Source organism: Actinia tenebrosa, unplaced genomic scaffold, assembly GCF_029948245.1.
Source record: "Actinia tenebrosa isolate PJP-AT-01 unplaced genomic scaffold, QUT_ActTen_1.0 PGA_scaffold5__44_contigs__length_20552954, whole genome shotgun sequence".
NCBI lineage: Eukaryota > Metazoa > Cnidaria > Anthozoa > Actiniaria > Actiniidae > Actinia > Actinia tenebrosa.
The window spans coordinates 3,402,605-3,423,081 of record NW_028292582.1 but is presented as its reverse complement, the minus strand read 5'-3'; the positions used below and the strand labels follow the sequence as shown (position 1 = coordinate 3,423,081).

Sequence of the window (20,477 nt, the reverse complement as noted above, 5' to 3'; positions counted from 1 at the left end):
CCCCACCCCCCATCAGAAATCTTTGGCTAGTTCATGATGCCCATCCCCCCCCAGAAATCTTTGGCTAGTCCATCAGAAATCTTTGGCTAATTCATGACGCCCACCCCCTCCCCCCCTTCCTAGACATCTTTGGCTAGTTCAGAAATCTTTTCCTTAGTATCATTTCAAAGCTTGAAAACTCAAAACCCTGCTGTGACTGATTTTAAGTTAAAATACATTTAATAAAACCAAAGGTTCAGCTTGGACTACCAGACATCTTAGGGCCTGGTTATAAACCTTAATAATATAATACATGTAATCTACAAGGTCTGGCTCTATGAATTACTATGGTTGGCATACCAGTGTTATTATAAGTAGGGTTAGTAATCTATACTGACTGCGATACCTTAGCCCAAGCCTGGTTTAGAGACTCGTGGTACAGACCAATCTGGAACAAGGGGAGAAGCATTAAAATAGAGGATTTGTATTATCAGGTGCAGGAATACATGTAGCTCAGCTGGTTAGTGTGTAACCTTCAGAGCTAGAAATCAATGGTTCGATCCTCAGGATCTCTATGTCTGTTTCAACTTCTCTCTAATTTCAGTGTAGCTGCAGCTTTGAATACTTTCAAAACAACTCACTGATAAACCTAATCAAAATGTGGCAACCAATTTGAATAAATTACCATTGTTCTGCACCAACTAGCCTCGTGTTCATGTAGAAACACAAAAGCGTTTTCACATGTATGAGACTTGTCAGTCACTAGTCAGTGTGCAGAACAATAGTTATTCAAATTGGTTGGCATATTTTGATTAGGTGTATTGAGAGAAGGGATAAAGTGCACATGCACTGTTGGCCATTATTGATAGCAGTTGAATAAAGGCAATATACTTTTTTTAAACATGATGGCTGCCATGACAGACGGCAGGAACAATTGAATCTGGTCTATTTAGGCTTACAATTTACTTACGACTTTAGATTTACACTTATGAGAAAGAGTTCAGTTTCGCATGGGACAAAGTCTTTATGGCTGGCAACATGATATTGTACAAAGCCTCATATACAGGCTGTATAACATAAATGAATGAAACCTAACTGGGATATGATGACCAGTGATTTTTAAATATTCCTTTGGTTCCTTTTTCATTATTTTGTTGTTGTTGGGTTTTTTTGTTGTTGTTGTTGTTGTTTGTTTGTTTTGTTTTTACATTAACATGAACTGGTTGTTCATGATAGACAGATTAGCTTTGGTACAAAGTTTTCCTATTTCAGACCATGTGTCATTCCCTAGATTATCTTTTTTGTTAATGGTTGTGCATGAGAAGGCACATGAATATGGATACAACTCAAACAAAGAATCTTATTCTCAAGAGCGTGACACGCAGTCTAATTTAGTTGTTTATTCCTGATGTGGTCTAGCTATTTACCTGTTCAAGCAGTCTTTTGTATGCATCTTGTAAAGCTGCGATCTCTTGCTCAGATTGATTCTCCCTGTCTTCAATCTTTAATATAATAAATAAGAAGAAAGACATGGCATAATAAATGTGGGGAATGAGAATCAAAACTGGGACTCTTAGATGATGAAGAACAGCTGTGGAAGTGGGATAATAGAGGTTTTGCATATTAACCAGTAACAGCAGACATGTTAGATGGCAGGAACAATACAACCATTTTACAAGAGAAAGAATTTAATTCCCAAGAGCTAAGGGATTCTATTGTTCTGCCATCTAACCACAGGCGGCCCAAGCTGTCTTGATGGTGCAAAACCTCTATTGTCTAAATATTACATTGTAAACAAAATGAGAATAACAACATGATAGAAGTAGAGATATTGAAATAAAAATGTGGAAAAATAAATGGGAATGAAAAGGAAATAAATCACATGCTAAAAGAGACATATTAAACACTTTAGACAACTAAAACAGAAACGTAAAATAAGCTGAATATACCGTGTGCATAATTTCTTCCATTTTACTGTCAATATTTTTGCAATTGAACATCAGCTCGCCAGCATTCTTTTCAACATAGTTATTGTCCTCTCTGTCAAGGAAACAATAAATGAAAACTGAAACTTATATTTAATATCAATATTTTTAATATCATAGTTGCCAGATAATTGGTGACACCAGTTGACATGAACCTGGATTACTGCAGTTTTCCATATTCTGCAAACTTGGTAGTTGCAAGCTGCATTCTGAATTTTTTTTTGCAGCCGTCAATAGAAAATAATCAGTCAGTAACTTATTTTTTTGCTCTTGACTTGGGGCAGAAAAAAAAGATCACAACAAGCTGTCAAAATGTCTGAATTTGCAGAATATTGAAAACCACAGTAGTTGGAGAATGACAATGGTCTACACACCTCTTTAATTGTTGATTCTGTTCAATCAGAGCTGCCAATTTTTTCTCATGCTGTCGTGTAGTGCGTGATGCTTTGTCTTGTTTGGAAGCTGCTTGTCTTTTACAATGCTACATACAAACAAAAGTAAACATTTATGTGTAACAAATTTTGATGCCTATACACTGGAGCTATATGTATGGAGTACAAAATATGAGAGAAAGAGAGAGAGATTTAAACTGTATATAACTGTATTTAACGGTGTGGGCCTGGTTGTGCAAAGGGTGGATAATCAATGCCCTGTTATCCAATCCAATTTATCCACTGGACTGGAATTATCCTTCAGAGATAGGTCTATCCACCCTTCCTGCAACCAGGTTATGGTCGATACGCAGTGAGGAATTCCACTGAGTCATCCATTGACCACACCTTCTGAAGCAATTATCTCAATTGAGAGCATCAGGTTCCATCCCTGGACTTGGCATCCTGTATTAAGTAGAATTTGTTGGGTCTCTAACTTGGTTCAAGGGTTTACCTACATGTAGTCTGGGCTCTTGTTTTCCTCACACTACAAAACCCAACCATGTCCCAACTTGAAACATCCAAATCAGAGGTTGTTTCACGGTTCGATAAAATTTGACGAATTCTAGTTTTGCTATGTCCTAGCTAGCATGATAGGGTCCTCAACACAGCATTATTATTGTAGCCATACCTGTATTTTCACTATAAAGTCTTTTAATGCTTCCTTCTGAGCCCTTGTTTTATCCTGACTTTCCTCCAGCCTGGCTAATGACTCACTTTAAAAGAATAAAAAGGTAATAAGAAATCCATATTAAGCATGGACTGCAGCACAATCAGGTATAGAGGATCTGTCTAGCATGGACTAGAAAGAGTATCACCAGGAAGGAGAACAGAATCATGAAGCTTTTTCTCATCCATATGCTGCCTCCCCTTTCAAGTAAACTGTTTAACAAAGACCTGTACCAAGTCACACTGTCTTAATAATTATGAACAAAATTATTAATAATTAATAAATCACTGAAAGATTACCGTTCTTTTTCTATCCCCGTACTGATGGACTTCATCAACTTGAGAGTATTTTGAACATTCTACAGTAAAAAGAATAAAAAACCCTTTTTATTAATTTAATTAATTAATTTGACAGTTTTTTTAATTAATTTATTTTACAGTTTTTTTGATTAACTGATTTTACAGTTTTTTATTCTTATTTTTTTATTTATTTTTTAAATCTTGATAATTCAAGTGAATAAATACCTTACCTCATTGTAACCTAATCTGCCATCTTTTTGGTTGTCCAGTTCCCTGAATCTATCACTTCTTTCCTTGATACAATTCTTGACTGACTGCAGTCCACTGGTCAGTCTTGAGATTTCCTTGAATTAACAGAAAAAAATACCTTTATGTAATAACTATGAAATAATCGAAATAATTGCTGCGACATTTGTCATCGACTTACAGCTTTAAAACGATCTGGAGACTGAACAATCTTTGATTTGAGGTTCTCACACTGTTCTTTTTGTCCTGCAAGTGATACATTTAACTCGGCCTAGGGAAAAAACACATATCATAATCAGCAACATTAAAAAAATACAGCCAGTATATATTTTTATTAGTGTAATCTGTATCTTGCTATACCTTTTTAGAAGCCTGTTCGGCATTGGTTGTCTTCAGTTGTTGATATTCTTTGGCTTCTGCAGCCTGAAATATACATATAAGGGATATGTGTTATAAAATATTTGAAAAAAACACACATTCTGATTGTCAAGATAAAAGATATAATGCACTTGCTGTACTGATCAGCTGGCTACAGAGTTTATATCAGAGGAGAGAGACATACTCCTGTAAAAATTGTTCAACAATATTGTAATAAAAGCATTATGAAACAGCTGCTTATGATATGAACACTTTGTAAAGCACTCAAAAAGCAAGAGAAACATTGGGCTATGACTTGTCTTCCTAAGCTTGCTTTTCTCTTGCTCTACAGCTCCCACCATGTTTATTTTATACCACAGTACAGATACTTGATTTATATTCCTTAAATATATGAAAAACCACCGCTATGATTTACCTGTTCTCTGTTTAGTTCACTGATGGAGGACTGCAATGCTTCAACGGCTGGCATAAGCTGTATTTAGAATTGATACTATTTACATGTACACTCATGATTGCAAAATATAATAATCATGGCTAAGGGTATAGTAAAACCTTTATTGTCACTGCCTTCTAGCCCTTGCAAAAATGGAGAGCAATAAGAGACAATGGATTGCTTTAAAGATGAGATCTTTGCTGTCTAAAGTATGCAATAGAGGCTTTGCATCATCATGTGATGGCAGCCATGACAGGATGTGCAACAATAGTCTTTCTCCCCTGGGAAAGTGAATTCTTTCTCATGTAAATTAGACTAGACCAGATTCTATTGCTCCTGCCTCCTGTCATTTCCTGCCATTACGTGATAGTGCAAAGCCCCTATTGAGTTAACAGTAACAGTTAACAGTAACAGTTAACAGTTAAATGGACAACTACCGTCCAATTTCCATTCTACCAGTGCTATCAAAAATCCTAGAGAAGGCAGTTCAAGTACAATTAATTGAGTATCTTAATGAACACAATCTTATGTCAAAATACCAATGTGGTTTTCGCCGCAAGTACTCCACGCAAGCAGCAATAAATTTCGTTACAGACTCCATTAGAAAGAATATGGATGAGGGATTATTGACAGGTGCGGTATTTGTAGATTATCGAAAGGCGTTTGACACTATTGAGCATGCTACCTTACTAGAAAAACTGAAGCTACTTGGTATCTGTGATAAAGAGCAACGTTGGATGGCCGAATATCTTAAAAATCGTACCCAGTCAGTATTTCTTGGTGGTTCATTGTCAGATCCTCAAGTTATGGTTTCTGGAGTACCACAAGGATCCGTATTAGGCCCTTTGTTGTTTTCTCTTTATGTTTCAGATCTTCCGAATTGTTTACAAAACACTAAAATACTGATGTATGCTGATGATACCGTTATTTACTGCTCTGCCCCAAACATGGCTCAGTTAACTCAAAAGCTAAACAACGAGCTTAAAAACCTTGCTGATTGGTCAAAGTTAAATGATCTCTACATCCACCCCAAGAAAACCAAATATGTGGTATTTGGAACTCATATGAAACTTAATCAAATTGACTCTAATTTAAACTTTGATGTTTATTTAGATAACGATATTCTTGAACGTAAGAGCTTTTATAAGTATTTAGGAGTATACCTAGACCAATCGCTATCCTTTAAAGAACATGTCCACAGACTTATAAAGAAAGTTTCAAGTCAGCTTGGCTTACTGAGTAGATTGAGAAATAGTCTCACTACGTATGCAGCTAACAAAATCTATACCACTATGGTTTTACCAAAATTAGATTATTGTGATTTTACATGGAATATCAATTTGGCTGCTTCTATTAATGTCTCTTTAGATCATTTACAAACGAAAGCTGGCCGAATAATTTTAAAGGATTGTAGCTTAGACCATGATAAGGTGATAGATAAATTGGGCTGGAAGAGTCTTCGAAATAGATGTTCAATTCATAAGCTTATTTTTATTTTTAAGTGCTTAAATGGCATTGCACCTGAGATTTTTAATGGTTACTTTAATTATGTCTCACATGGCTATAATACTAGACAAAATGGTTTAAATATTATCATACCAAAAGTTAGGACTGAATCAGCCAAGAAAACGTTTTATTATTCTGGAGCTATCATTTACAATAGTCTACCTAGCTCTCTTAAAGAGATTAATTCTTTATTATTATTTAAGTCTAATCTCAAAGATATTTTTTAAATGTTTTAATGAATTGTATTGATTTTTACTAACATTTTAGTATTTTACAGTATATATATATTTAATTATCTTATTATTTTGTTGATAATTTTTGTTGCCCCCAGGGCGCTCCTTGATAACAGCTGTTTGCTGACGAGCTTACCCTGGTAAAACATGTAATTATTATTTATTATTATTATTATTACAGTCCCAGAATGCATTGCTCTGACAGACTAGCAAAAAAAAGTCTACTACAGTGAGGAAAATTCAGGTGGTAAAAGGCTTTGCATATCTTAATCCCCCCCCCCCCCCCCCAAAGCCAGTAATAATTTTGACAGTGAGCATCATATCTTAGGATCAAATATAATACCTGTTGTGCTTGAGCCTCTTCCTCAGCTCTCTGAACTCTGGATAAACACAGCAGTATATACATTTATCAGACTCTGCATCACATGTGAAGTTTGTTTGGTCTCTCCCTTGATTCAAGGGTTTTTTCTCATAAATCTCCAGTTTGTCTGGTCTTTCTCCCTCTAATACACACTACATTCTAATTCGATCTATGATTGAGTTAGCCATCCCACCACTTTGATAAGCCTTTGATAAGGTTACTTTTGTCACAAGACCCAAAATATATTCTTTATATATAAAACTGCTAATTTAAAAAAATACATTTTACAAAATTACAAGATGCTTAGTATATTGCTTGCTGTAATTTACCTGAGTTGTTGGATCCTTTGTCTCACAGAAGCATTTCTCTCAAGAGTTTGATGTCTCCTATCTCCAAGTGATTCCTACAGTTGAACAATATATATTTTACAATTACTGACAAATTTCTCGCGCGCTGATTGGTTAATTTTTATCATCAATAAGAGGACAGACAGATAAAACTGACGTCAACGAGCGCGCGCTCTTTCCGTTAGTTGTTTTGATCAGTAAAAATGAGAAGTTTTTATCGTTTTTGTTATTGTAAAAAACAAATTGACATCAGATTTTTATGTGTCTGTCCTCTTATTGACAATAAATTTCGCCATCACATTGTCAAAGTAGTATGCGGATCCACTCGGCTACGCCTCGTGAATCCACACTACTTTGACAATGTGATGACGCAATTTATTGTCAATAAGAGGACAGACACATAAAAATCTGATGTCAATTTGTTAAATTTACCATCAATCAAACATGCAAACATGTTTTTCAGAATGCTAGGTCATCAGGCATTGATAGAATTGAACATGCAGTTGATTTATCAAAATGGCCAATAATGCAAGGATAAGACTGAATGCTTGGCATTAAACTTACCACTTCTTCTATAGCCTTGTTATAAACTTCAACTTCACAGTGTTTAAATTTGATGAAATTAAGCACAGCACTATACGTCAACAAGAAATAGATAATAAATAAATAATTTATATATATAAAATATTGGAATTAAATGGGTATCACCAGAGTGGCTCTTAGGTCTTAAAATAGCGACCGGCCATCAGACAATGTTTGCATGGCCAGAATTGAAACTTCTCTGGTAAATAAATGCCTTGCCAGTCATTTTGATCAGTAATTTTGAGCCAGAAACAATAATAATAATAATAATAATAAAATAATGATAATAATATACATTTATAATGCGCTTATTCAAAAAATGCTCTAAGTGCAAAAATAAAGAGATTGTAAAGAGAAAAAAAAGATACACACAGTTACAAGTTAAATGCAGATTTAAATAAGAAAGTTTTCAATTTATTTATTTGTAATAGCATTGTTATTACTTTGATCCCCAGATATCATCTTTTTTATGTTTAATATTGTTTATTATGTACTCACCTTATGCAATATAGTGTTCTTTTGGGCTCTATAAGAAACAAAAAAATTGTATAAATTATATTAAAATAATAACATTAAAATTGCTTGAATGCCATCTAATCATGATGATCAAAAGGGTATTAAAAAATACTCACTTGGTGACTGAAGATCATTGATGGTAAAATCCTCCACTCCACATGCAAACATAAACCTCTGCCTGTTGTTATGGTAATTGAATTTGCATATAAGTTATAACCCAACAAATAAATAACAATTTAAATATTTTTATAAAGAAAATGTCTAATTTTTCATAGATTCTGAATGACTACAAAATAATTCAAAAATAATTTCAAAAATAAGCCAGGGACTAGGGCAAGTTTTTTGAATTTTGAAAAATTATGAAAAAAAGGGGTAGATCTAGGGGAGGGGTGCAGTGGTCCCCTAGATGAGCTGATATCTAGTGTATTATTGGTGTTTGAGTTTGTAAGGAAAGCCTGCACCTCCTCCTAAAATGAAAATCCTGGATGTTGTCCCCCTTGTAGAAAAAATACTGGATCCACCCTTGGGGGAGGACATCTCAATATTAGTAAGTCTGCTGTACTTTCATATACTTACAAGGCTAAGGTGAATGTAAAAAGAACTGCACTTTCCTCTTGTAAATCTGGATGTTCAAATGATGCCATAGAGCTGAAGTGTGGCTACAATAATCAAATACAAGAAACAATCATTGGAGGATTTATTTGTTGATGCAACATAAAAGCCAATATTCTCAAAAATGATTGTCGAACAAGGAAGGGGGGGGGGGGGGGCATATGGTAAATTATAGTGCTCAATGCTGGTCAGTACTCGACTACAACAACTTGTAATCACTACGGAAAATGACTGTCAGTCATCAGACAATGTTCAGCCAAAATTTTCCAGAACTTGTCTGGTCAAATCCTTAATTGCCTTGCTGGTCATTTTAACCAGCATGGTAACCCAAATCAGAAATAAGGTATGACTGAACTATGACTAATTTGGTGGATAATCGTGACTGACAACTGACAACTGAAATGATTGGATGATTTACTAGAAGAAAATGGGAAGCCATTTCATTGTTAAAGTATGTACATGGCCATGTGTGTGCTGCAATTCAGAAAAATATTTTGCCGACTAATATAGCAACTTACAAAATAATATACTTAACATACATACACCTAAATGGGAGTTCCTGCTAGTGGTTTTAGGGGTAGTTAAGGGTCTAAGGCCAAAAATTACTCTAATAATGAATGAATGAATTAGGGAGGTTTAGGAATGATCAAAACTAAGCTATCAGGGATAGTGAAATAAAATTGAACAGAACCCCACTGATATCTAGATAGACAGATTTGCAGTTATGGAACAGTAATGTTAGAGAAGTCCACAACATTTCAAAGTAGTACGCATGTATACCTGAGTAACTAGTTCTTGTGGAATGCCCACATGATCTACCAGGAGATTGGTGTAAAATTTCCTAAGTCTTTGGAACTGAAAATACAGAAGAGAAAATCCGAAAAGAATTAAGCTTAACCATATGATATTAAAAAACAGAAGATAGAAATATAAAAAATAGAAGGTAATTATCTTGCATAAAGTTAGCTTTTAGCATATTAAATTAACAACACACTGTAAGTTCATAAAATTCAGCTAGAAAGACGCTTTTTGAACAGCTAAAAACTTTGAATAAACGACAAACAAAACCATATCTTAATCTTTTTAAATCAAATCAAATAATATAATAAAAGGCTATTTTGGTTAGCAAATAGCAGTAGTAATATTTAAAAACAGATTATACTAGTAAAATTGAAGAAATTGAAGAATGGTGTCCGTTCGATATTCAACGGTTTCTGACAAAAATCTTACCTGAGGTCGTTTGATATCATCCTCTGTGAGAACCATTTTGTTGTCAAACAGCGAATTGGAAAGAGAAACAGCATCTTCCACGCTTAAACTTGGAATAATAAGCCTTTCTCGATCGTGAGACATGATATTATCAAAGAAAGAAAAAAATTTTTTGAACTTTTGAGAACAAAATGGCCGACTTGTTGTTTTGTATTTTGCGCCCCATAAATTATAGTCACGTGGTAGAGAAAACGTCGTGTGATTGGGTCTTATTTTGGCCCCCGTAAATTTACATAAAAGGAGCGGAATCTGGAAAACCAAATGAAACGAATCGAACGAAAAAGATACATTCAATGAATAATAAAACAAAAATAGAAATGACACGAAGCGAAAAATGAAAATGTGAAAAATCTTCCCTAATTTCTGCCTAGGAGGAAGTTGTGCCGTCTTACGTGAAATCTTTGCCTAAAGAAGAACAGAGAAAAAAATACTCATATTGACGTCATAGGATCCAGTAGGATACCTTTTAGGATACCATAAACAATCATATAGGAAAACGAAAGCGCGCGCAAAAAAATGCACCGGTGCATTTTTAATCGATTTTTTCAATCGTTCGTTATTACGGAGGACATTATCTTGACGTCGAAGTCGATTTTTCCCCCGATTTTATTTTTGCTTTTCAGTTTTATCTAAGTTGGGCCGGGGGTGTAACGTGCAGTAAGGAAGGTCGGTATTAGTCATAACAAGGAAGTTAAGACTAAAATAAGCCAAACCAACAAAAATTTCATATGAGTGACCTGGTTTTAATCAACCAATCAATCGTTCAATTAGACGTTCCGGAGTTGAAGAACGCGTTGCATCATGGGGCTGTTTTAGGGCCGGACGCTTTATTACTGATGTGGCATCTTTTTTGCTTTCTGATAATAAAAAATAAATAAAAGTGATAGAAAAATTAAATCGTCGTTTTGAATATTTATTTTTTCTTTTCGTTTCTTGATGCATAAAATGTAACTACTGACGGCGTGAAGAGTCCCTCAAAAACAGTCCCACAATGCAACCTATTTCTACAAGTCTGGCGCGGAACGGCTAATGTTATTTAATCATTTCAGCACTACCACTATATATATAAATATACACATTTTATTTGTAAAAATTAAAATAGATCGACATACAGCAATATTTATATAAAAAATTGACAATTCGATGACAGAGTTTCGAGCCATGTGCCTTAGACACGCAGAGAGGGAAGGTAAGAGATCAGTCCCACCTATGCTCTTTCGTTTTAACAGGCAAAAGGGAAAGTGATGATACAAGGAGAACACGTACGAGCATGCTTTAAATAGTCACAAAAAGAAACCATCGAGTATACTACAGTAGTCAGTGACATCCGGTTCAGAGGTATGACACAATCCGGAAGTGATCTTGCACTTTGGAACATAAGACAGCAAAGATCACAAACTGATTCCAATTTTGGGTATCATTTAGACAAGTCGTGACTAATATAAATCATGTTATGAAATTTTCCCGAATGCATGGAAAACTTCAACTGATTATAAGCAAAGAATGCCGTAGTTATAGCATGAACAGTTGACTCAAACATTCAGTACAAGTGTGAAGCTGAGAAGGTTTGTTCCGAAACGTCAGTAAGTTTTTTCATCTTTTCACGGTGTAAAATTTACCTTTTTATCATTACTGTTTAGTTAGAAACACCGACGCAGCTCACGCTAGTTTTTAGCTAGTTATCACTCTTCTTACTCCTAAATTACGTTTATATGATTGGAAAATCCTTATGGTTTTGCATACCGACTTCTCACAACTCAATATTTTGCACTTAAATATTAAATTAAGTTAATTGTTTACACTGAAGATTTGCTGAAATATTGAAAACCAAGAAAATCTTCAGAAAGTAACTGAATTTGCTGAGTTTTTAAGTTATCCTTTAATTTAAGGGTTATAGAGATTTTCTTTTTATTACCGGTAAAGTTTGCAATGTATTTCAGTTAATATAGCTGAAGAAATGCTTCAAATCAGCACAAGATGAGTACATGCGAATTTAAAAAAATAACTGATCGACATGAAATAGTCATATCACTAGTTAACTTTTATGAATATCTTTATTTAAGTGTTTAGTCATTCGCACTAACTGGGAACACTTTTCACTCACACGCACTACCACTTCATTCAATAATCTATGCACACAACTGCTCAGCTCACATGTTGAATTTCATTGTTTACCAGAACTACATTGTCAACCATTTTTCTTCAGGTCGCTGTCAGGAATCTTCGAATCAACGAATCCGGTACATCTTGTAGCAAAAGAGAGTTATCTAGACACGGTTTTTGTCCATATATAAGCAAAGCACCATGACGACACTTCTAGTCGTTTTACTTGGCCTATGCACGTTTGTTGTTACTCAGAGTAGTGATGTCTTCAGAGACGTCATTAGATTTCAAGGTTTGCCCCTTGAAGGAGAAAGAAAGCGAATCCGCCAAACTATTGCCTAAAAAATTCTTCATCCGCAACAATTTGAAGGTAAGATGTGAAACATGTTGCCTGACGTATTCAACATTTTATATGAAATGTGTATAGCTGACGTCCGAATACATTCATTCTGTCCGTTGTTCTTTCCTTTTGCTTGTCTCTCTAGATCATTGATTCGTTAATTAATTATATCTTTCTAATTGTCTTTTTGCTTTAGTTATAATTGTTTGTTTGTTTTCTACAGTTTTCTTCGCTTCTTTCTTTCTTTCTGATAAACTTCCCTGACAGTTTTTTTATAATCTTTAATCTCATCAGTGTCTTCCTTATTTCATTCATTTTTTTGCCTGTCTCTTTCATGCCCTCTTGTGTATACTTTTTGGCACTTCTTTCCCTGTCCGTCTTTAATATATCTTTGACCGTCATGAATATATGCCTTAATCTGAAATTGTTTTATTCATTTGTCCAGGGAGATGTCGAGTTTCGCGAAAGCAAGAATATGAGTGTCGAAGTCTTTCTTTCTGGTCGAAAAGAGGACAGAAAGAGATTCAGAGTCCATTACCAAATGTTAAACAATAAAAGCGTAGTGGACTTACAAGTGGTAGGTATTTACGTTACGGACAATAGTGCCCGGAATCACATAGAGACAGAGCTTTCACAATAACCATGTTGTAGGGCAGGAACAATTGATGCATTGTTTTGGCATGGATAAATAACGAGATGACAAAATTTTCAAACCCGTATCAGTGTTTTTGCCCTCTAACTGCTTGCCTTGAAAGTCCTCTATGACTGAAATACACTGCATCTTCTTTTTGCATATGATCGACGTATATATTCTTATAAAGACTGGGTCGAGTTGGCATTGCAGTGCTTTGTGGGAATGTTTTAGGGGACGAAACAGACGCCATCTTGGAAATACTGACGTTCGTAAAACATTCCCACAATGCTTTGTAATGCCAACTCGACCAACTTTTCTCCTCATCCTTGAAATGGCTAATACTTCCTTATGGCTTGTTCTTTGCTTGTTTTGGTGACGTTACAGGAAGGAACACGTTGAAATATGAAAAGTTTTGTAATACATACTATTTATATTAGTGCGTGTTAAACCGAAACGTGCCACAGATTAAAGGGCAACATAATCATAGTCAACATTACGCATACGCATACTATGTATATGGCTCGGTAATGGCAGCTTCTCTTTTTGTCCAAGGTTTGTTTGTTTCATCTACCCCACCATTCATGTTGTTCTTTTTTATTGTTATTTCCAGTTTTTAGAGCCGGAACCTCCAAACTGGCCGCTGATAGGTGGGCTCGCGGGCGCAGGCTTATTCCTCTTCGTACTTGTCATTACTGTCTTGTGTGTTGTTTACAAACGACACAAAGAGAGGAAAATTAAAGAGGAAATGTTAGACCAGGAAAAGTTCGAGAAAGGGAAAAATGTACTAGGTGAGATAATTAGAAAATGTAATACCAATGAAAAGAAAACGTTAAATTCCAAAGGATACTTGAATTATGGTGTCATTAACTACAACTACCAGAATCCTTTGCACACTTTCTTTTGTTCGTTAATTCACTCTTACTGTTCTCATGAGGCATTGAGGCAAATTTGAATATTGAAAGGAAATTCGCAACAAAATTTGATTGTAGTAGTTAAATGACGCAATTGTGCAAACGTCCTATTGGTATAATAGTAGCCTTGTTTATAAAGCAAAACAAGAAAGAGCAATGGAATTAATGGATTAACTCTGGCTGTGTAATTTATATTATATTATAAAGACGTGATAACATTGAACTTCTGTAGAGAAGCGTCGCTGGTGGATGGGATCCAGGAGAAGGCGCACTACAACATCAGGTTCTACTGTAGACGAGAAGAAAAAAGCTCGACAAAATATCCAACTAGAGCTTGAAAATGTCCTAGATGGAGAGGATAAAGTGAAAGGTAAACAAACAATCGGATTATTTATTCATTTATATTTATTTATTCATTCATTCATTCATTCATTCGTTCGTTCGTTCGTTCGTTCGTTCGTTCGTTCGTTCGTTCGTTCGTTCGTTCGTTCGTCGTTCGTTCGTTCGTTCGTTCGTTCGTTCGTTTTCGTTCGTTCGTTCGTTCGTTCATTCATTCATTTATGCAGAACCTGTTTTGTTATCACAGCAAAAATAAATTGAAGGTTTCGCGGTTAAGTACTTGAGATATATGTTTTCAAAAACAGAAATAATCGGACCTCAGGCTTGACTGTAACGTAATAATAAACAGTTATTAGATGAGGTTTTGATGATATCCGGAAATATCAATGTCTGATTAACTGATAATACAAGTTCAGACCGTTCATAATAAACGTTTTTAAGGTTTCAAAATACATAAAAGCCTATGCAGGCTCGTTTTTGCAGATAAATGCCTACAAATAACTATCGACCGCTAAAAAATCGCTGGCGTTATGCTGAAAGCTAGAATTATCTGTAGGTTCTCGACCAATGAGAAATCAGATAGTGAATACAATGTATGATCATTAATTACCGTTTTTAGAGAAACTTCGCTGGTGGAGGGGATCCAAGAGAAGGCGCATTACAACATCAGGCTCTACAGCAGACGAGAAGAAAAAAGCCCAAGAAAAAATCAAACTGGAACTTGAAAATATCCGAGGCAGAGAGAATAAAGTGAAAGGTAAACATAGATGATCTAAATAAATGAATATTCTTTTCAGTTAAAATCGATCGTAGTTTTTCTTGTGAATCCTGGTAGGTAGCCGTTCCGGAGGTGTATAATTGCGTTGCTTGAAGGACGCTTTACCGATCAGTTGATATTCTATGCATCTAGAAACGAAAAGATCAATGCGACAATTGAGGTTTCGTAACACTTTTCTTTCACTTTTCACTATCAACAAGCGAACAAGATTCCATATAAGCGATAAAGCGTCCCCTAAAACAGCCCGCCCTATGTTGCAACACGTCTTTCAACTACGCACGGCTAATACAGCCGTGTGAGAACACGTTAAGATTGTGATGTACAAAAGTTACGCACGCATAAGGCAGGGGCGGTGCACCAGACACCCCCTAACGCCATAATTACTCTTAGCTTTTTTGAAGCAAAAAACATTTACGATGCATTAAATCTCTATGTACATTTTTTTTTTTTAATTTTGGGACACCCCTCTAACAAATTCATGTATCCGCCCCTTAAAGGTATTACTCTTCTCTGACGTTAGTATTTATATTTGATTTCAGACAAAGCAAACGCGTTTGAAGTAAGAAAGGAAGGATCTGATTTAGAAAATATCAAAAGATCGCCAGACAACGGAGGTTCTGGATCTGAAAATATTAAAACATCGCCAGACAACAAGGGTTCTGGATCTGAAAATATTCACAAATCGCCAGAAAAGAAAGATTCAGCTGGATCGGAAAATATCAAAACATCGCCAGAAAATAAAATATCTGGACCTGAAAATATAAAATCATCGCCAGAAAAGAAAGTAAGACACAGAATGTTTCAGAGACACTGAATCAAACTACTAATGGAATTAGAAAGCCAATATTTATGCTGAACATCAGCTTGACAAAAAAAAAAAAAAAAAAAAAAAAAAGGATGAGGTTCAGTTATAATACAAATCAGAAAACTGCATCCCATATCCAAAAACATAAATATCTAACCATTGACGATTTTGGCTTTCAGGATATCTACCTTACACGCAAACCCAACGCTTTTCTGAATGTTTCACTTATCTTGATGTCAATCATCGCCGTCACTATGGCAACCCAGCTCGTAACCCCGCAGGCTCGTATCGTGATTCATGTTCCCTCAAGTATGGTCGTGTCAAACTCAAGAATATTTTTTAACGAAAGATACCAGGGAAGATTGATTGTATCTAGTGACTGGAAAGGAGATGTTAAAGTCTTCAAACAATTTGGTAAGGATGAGGATACGCGCGCATTGCATTGAAATCAGATATACATTATACAAATGGTTAGACTTTCGAGTGGTTCGGATGACCACTTTAAATAAAGGTCCCATCTTTCCACACCTTATCATTAGTAATCAATATCGGAGGGACGTAAAAGAATCACTGAGGACGTAAAGAAACCCTATGGCAGTGACCACCCAAGTGCCTACACCTCATACTAACCATCTCTCATGTTTATAACTCAATGTAAAGCGCCTTTGATTATATCCATAGATAAAAGGCGCTATATGAATAATCATCATAAGCATAACAAAAACCTGGTTCACGCTTTAAAAAAAACAAGCACAAACAATGTACGCAGGCCCAGTGCATCTCTGCTCTAACTGATGCAAAAAAGACAATTGTTATTAATAAACCGCAACATAAAGCTGAGCAAAGGCCCGGGAAATCGCATCGTGTCTTAACCCGTACAAATGTTTCGCGCAAGGTATAAAAAAGACGAGTTCGACTGTCGCAACATACGCCGCCGGCCACAAATTTTATGCGATGTCGCGAAGAAAGTTGGAATAACATTCCCCTAAAAGCCCCGTCGCATGCAACGTCGCATATCATGTGTCCGAGACTTAACGGTGCAGTCACACACAACCTTGCAAGCAACAGACTTTGAAGGAATCTAACAGATAGTAACGTACAACAAAACTATGAATTAAAAAATAAAAAACTGGAACATCACGCCATTGCAAGCAACGTTCAGAGTAGCCTGCTGTGCAGACGTTTTTAGTGTCGTTCGTTTCTAAAAATGTCTGCACAGCAGGCTACGTTCAGACGTATTTACACGATGATATTTGTGGCGCGCAATAGACGAATGAGTGCGACGAATGAGTGCGACGTATGTCTCAAATGAGGGGAGGGATATAATGCGCATGCTACGATGGAATAAAACTCATTTTTACAGTTGGAGTTGCCGTTTATAGCAAAACTACAGTTTATCCTGTGCTGCAACTCTAACCTCGACTTGGAATTATTTTATTCGTGGTCACTCAACGGAACTGTAAAATAGACTACAGGAGACCTCCCTCCCCCTGCTTTTGGAGATTCAATGGATTTCAGAGCTAGTTTCGGATGTAAAGACCTTAATGGTATACCAATAGATCTCAAAATTCAAATCTTTACTTTCAGCTGTTTCCCAGGCCTTTTCTGCCGTCGCGGCACTGGATTCATGCTCAAATAGATGCGAGTATGCGTGTGATCCTCTGACAAAGTCGTGTATTTGTTATAGAGGTTACAAAATGGCGGCAAAGAAATGTGAAGGTATGTGGTAAATGTGCCATTACGGCACTCTACTCGTAAATCCTCAATTATTTTTGATATTCAAGTGGTAGATTATCTTTAAGCATATTTGCAAAGAACAAAAACTCATAGATGGCCAAAATGACGCCTTGCAGCTCAAGTGACTCTACCCCTTTTAAAAAACAAGAAATAAGAACACCAGAAATGGAAAGAGCACGAAAAGATTAGTACGAAGGCGAAATCTCAATTAATAACGTGTGACACGGGAGAAATGGTATCAAAAATACAATTGAATATTTTATAAGAATTCATGTAGGAAAATACGCTCAATCTATAGACATCTTGCCATTATATTGGAAACGTCCAAAGCATCATCCATATGTCTCATACCAAGATTTTTCCCCATAGACATCGATGAATGTGCTACTAGTCTTCATAGCTGTCACACGAAGTCCACGTGTAATAACACGATAGGTTCGTATCGCTGCACGTGCCCAGAAGGAATGTGGGGAGATGGAGTCACGTGTAAAAGTAAGTAAGAGCTCAGTACAGGAAGTCAGCCATTGAGAAAGTCATACCCTAATAGCCTTCTAAAATCTGGAAAATTTTTGAGAATCTTCTCTCGAATGGACATTACAAACAATGCAATGAGAGACTTGACAAGAGGCAGGAACAATTGAATCTGGTCTAATCTGACTTACACGAGAAAGAATTCAGTTTTCCAAATGAAAACACTCTATTGTACGTCCCTGCCTCCTAACATGTCTGCCATCACATGATAGTGCAAAGTATCTATGCTAGTATGTTGGTAAAAACAGATGGAGTGAACGGTCGAGGGAAGGAGAGAGAAGAAAAGTAACCCATGGCGGTGCGTAGAGGGTTGTTGGAAATCCTTTAGTAATTTTTGTAAAACTGGATTTTTTACTGAGCTAGACCAATTCACTTGATTTTAGAGTGTACAACAACCAGAACTCCATGTCCAGAAAACTTTTACCAGTCTTCAAAGTGTACAAGAATAAGAGATCGCATATGTAAAGGTAACCAATCTAATGACACTAAACAATAAGCTTTGGCCTTTTCCTTTCAAGTGTGACACAATAGGCTCTTAAAGTGCCTATCACCCTTCTGACAATATTCACAGTATTGATTCTACATGAGGTAAGATGCTGAATAGCACTAAAAAATTGCATAGTTTAACTGAAGCTTCTTGAAGCTTTAAAGGTTTTTCCATGCCATATGCTAATGTTGTGACGTATGAAGAGTCATCATTTAATATATAAAACATTACTGGCACAGATAAATTATATTTGAAATACCATAAATATGAGGAGGCATTTATGGTTATTTGTCGTTCCTTGTAATTCGAGACACCGGCTTCTATGTCAAAACTAGCTTGCAATAGTTTCTATAAGAACAATGGGCAAAACAATGACGTATTTCAAATTTAATTTATCTGTGCCAGTAAGGTTTTGTATGTTAAATGATTACTCCTCATACGTCACCGCATTAGGATATGGCATGGAAAAACCTTTATAACTTCAAGAAGCCGCACTCAAACTATGAATTTTTTCCAGGTTATTCGACATCTTACCCCATGTAGAATCAATACTGTAAATATTGTCAGAAGGGTGATAGGCACTTTAAAAAACAGTTCCAACGACATCAAAAGTGTGCGTGACCCACCTATCAACCCTGAAGCATGATGTGGTGCTCTGCCCCTGCAGTCACGTGAATATACCGCTGTCCACTCTTGTAGACAACAGCCAGTTTTCAGCTTATACCCCATATCTCATCATATCATGTGTATTGCTATTTTGAAAAAAAAATTTTAGTTTTTAAACGGGATTTTTTTTACCTCACAGCTTGCAGCCCCAAATGCGAAAAGACAACGTATCAGCAGTATGGGTGTGGTTTATCGTTTGACAGAAAGTGTGTTGGTGAGTCTTTTAGTTATTACTACATGCAACTACAGCAGAAAAACGAAGCAAAAGGAAACAAAGAAAGTAAATATCTTGATCTTTGCAAGAAACTTAGGAATTCAATTTTTGTTTTTGTTTATGTTGCAGATATTTCCAGACCTTTATCGAGAGCAAAAAGAAACATCACAGACATCATTAAAAGTAAGTTGAATCTGTTAATCACCAACACTGTTACCTTTAAATATGAAACATAGTGATACTACACAGGTATATATAGGTATACTACACAGATTTAACCGGCTTCCACTTAATATATGTGCCGGTCAACTTAAAAGTTAATAAACTCTTAGGCTAAGCAAACGTCGAACTGCAAATGAGCCGAACTTAATTTAAATAATGGATAAGGCGGTATTCTTTTATGTCGTTAGGTTCGGCTCACGTGAAGTTCGACGTTTGACCTGTATACAGTCTTAATTTACTAGCCATTATAATGAGTTTTCTCGCCAGGAAAAGGAGATGTTTGCGTACTGGGTAGGATAACCTTGGAAAAGGAAGTAAATCCACGGCAAACTTAACTGCAACGTACGTGATGCATGACTAACAGTTGCAGCTAGTCTCCTCATTGTATGGTTATGAAGCAAGATTGTCAATAATATTTATCATTTTTATAGCCACAACTTAAACCAACACTATCTGTTTTTAATCAAAACCTAGCCCCACGTAGTGACCTTATCTAGCCACAAAATGTAAATAGGAAATGAGATTTAGATATATATAGACGAACTTAGACAGTTCTTACACACACTGAATCGACTTTGGAGTTAGAAGGCCGAGTCTAAGGCTGTAGCTGTAGTTGAACTGGAAAGCATGTACCTAAGTTAGGACGAATGGCCTAGTAAGGAAATCCTTCTAAAACCACACCTACTAAGGGAACGTCTTTCTAGTCAGCTTCAGTGCACCTTACGCTCGTAGCAAACCTCTCGTATTTGTAAAGCTAACTAGTCTCCTTAAGGACAAGTCGAATAAAGAGTGGTGCTCCAGGCAATCCCGGAGCTATTTCAGCCAAATTCTAACAGTATTATCCATTACATATTTTTCTTTTG

General features: G+C 35.9%; 3 protein-coding genes across 3 annotated transcripts in view; 1 reads left to right on the top strand and 2 right to left on the bottom strand.

Annotated features, from left to right (window-relative positions):
• Window positions 1-20,477, bottom strand: part of LOC116301777 (uncharacterized) — an 80,321-nt gene that overhangs the window by 46,139 nt on the left and 13,705 nt on the right. The window lies entirely within an intron of this gene.
• LOC116301775 (uncharacterized) lies at window positions 201-10,123 on the bottom strand. Its single transcript, XM_031710893.2, has 18 exons — window positions 9,809-10,123; window positions 9,359-9,433; window positions 8,543-8,625; window positions 8,083-8,144; window positions 7,949-7,976; window positions 7,433-7,502; window positions 6,851-6,924; window positions 6,504-6,540; window positions 4,404-4,460; window positions 3,971-4,033; window positions 3,792-3,881; window positions 3,595-3,708; window positions 3,365-3,423; window positions 3,027-3,111; window positions 2,339-2,445; window positions 1,929-2,019; window positions 1,407-1,481; window positions 201-427 (listed from the first exon to the last, which is right to left on the bottom strand). The coding sequence occupies exons 1-18, from the start codon at window positions 9,929-9,931 to the stop codon at window positions 368-370; spliced, it is 1,353 nt and encodes a 450-aa protein (XP_031566753.2). The 5' UTR covers window positions 9,932-10,123; the 3' UTR covers window positions 201-367.
• Window positions 12,213-20,477, top strand: part of LOC116301772 (uncharacterized) — a 13,841-nt gene continuing 5,576 nt past the window's right edge. The window contains exons 1-12 of the mRNA XM_089038008.1: window positions 12,213-12,320; window positions 12,736-12,867; window positions 13,535-13,712; window positions 14,068-14,205; window positions 14,794-14,931; window positions 15,492-15,655; window positions 15,937-16,171; window positions 17,345-17,476; window positions 17,864-17,986; window positions 18,409-18,492; window positions 19,318-19,392; window positions 19,522-19,575. Coding sequence (XP_088894134.1) covers window positions 12,213-12,320; window positions 12,736-12,867; window positions 13,535-13,712; window positions 14,068-14,205; window positions 14,794-14,931; window positions 15,492-15,655; window positions 15,937-16,171; window positions 17,345-17,476; window positions 17,864-17,986; window positions 18,409-18,492; window positions 19,318-19,392; window positions 19,522-19,575 — 1,561 coding nt within the window. The remainder of the gene's footprint in view (window positions 12,321-12,735; window positions 12,868-13,534; window positions 13,713-14,067; window positions 14,206-14,793; window positions 14,932-15,491; window positions 15,656-15,936; window positions 16,172-17,344; window positions 17,477-17,863; window positions 17,987-18,408; window positions 18,493-19,317; window positions 19,393-19,521; window positions 19,576-20,477) is intronic.

Bases quoted from the DNA above. Each gene is read 5' to 3' on its own strand.
- LOC116301775 (XM_031710893.2), bottom strand. From the start codon at position 9,931: ATGTCTCACGATCGAGAAAGGCTTATTATTCCAAGTTTAAGCGTGGAA. The intron at 8,145-8,542 runs GTAAGTATATGA...CCATAACAACAG, and splicing joins TTTACATTCACCTTAGCCTT to GCAGAGGTTTATGTTTGCAT. The intron at 7,503-7,948 runs GTGAGTACATAA...GTTGACGTATAG, and splicing joins AGAACACTATATTGCATAAG to TGCTGTGCTTAATTTCATCA.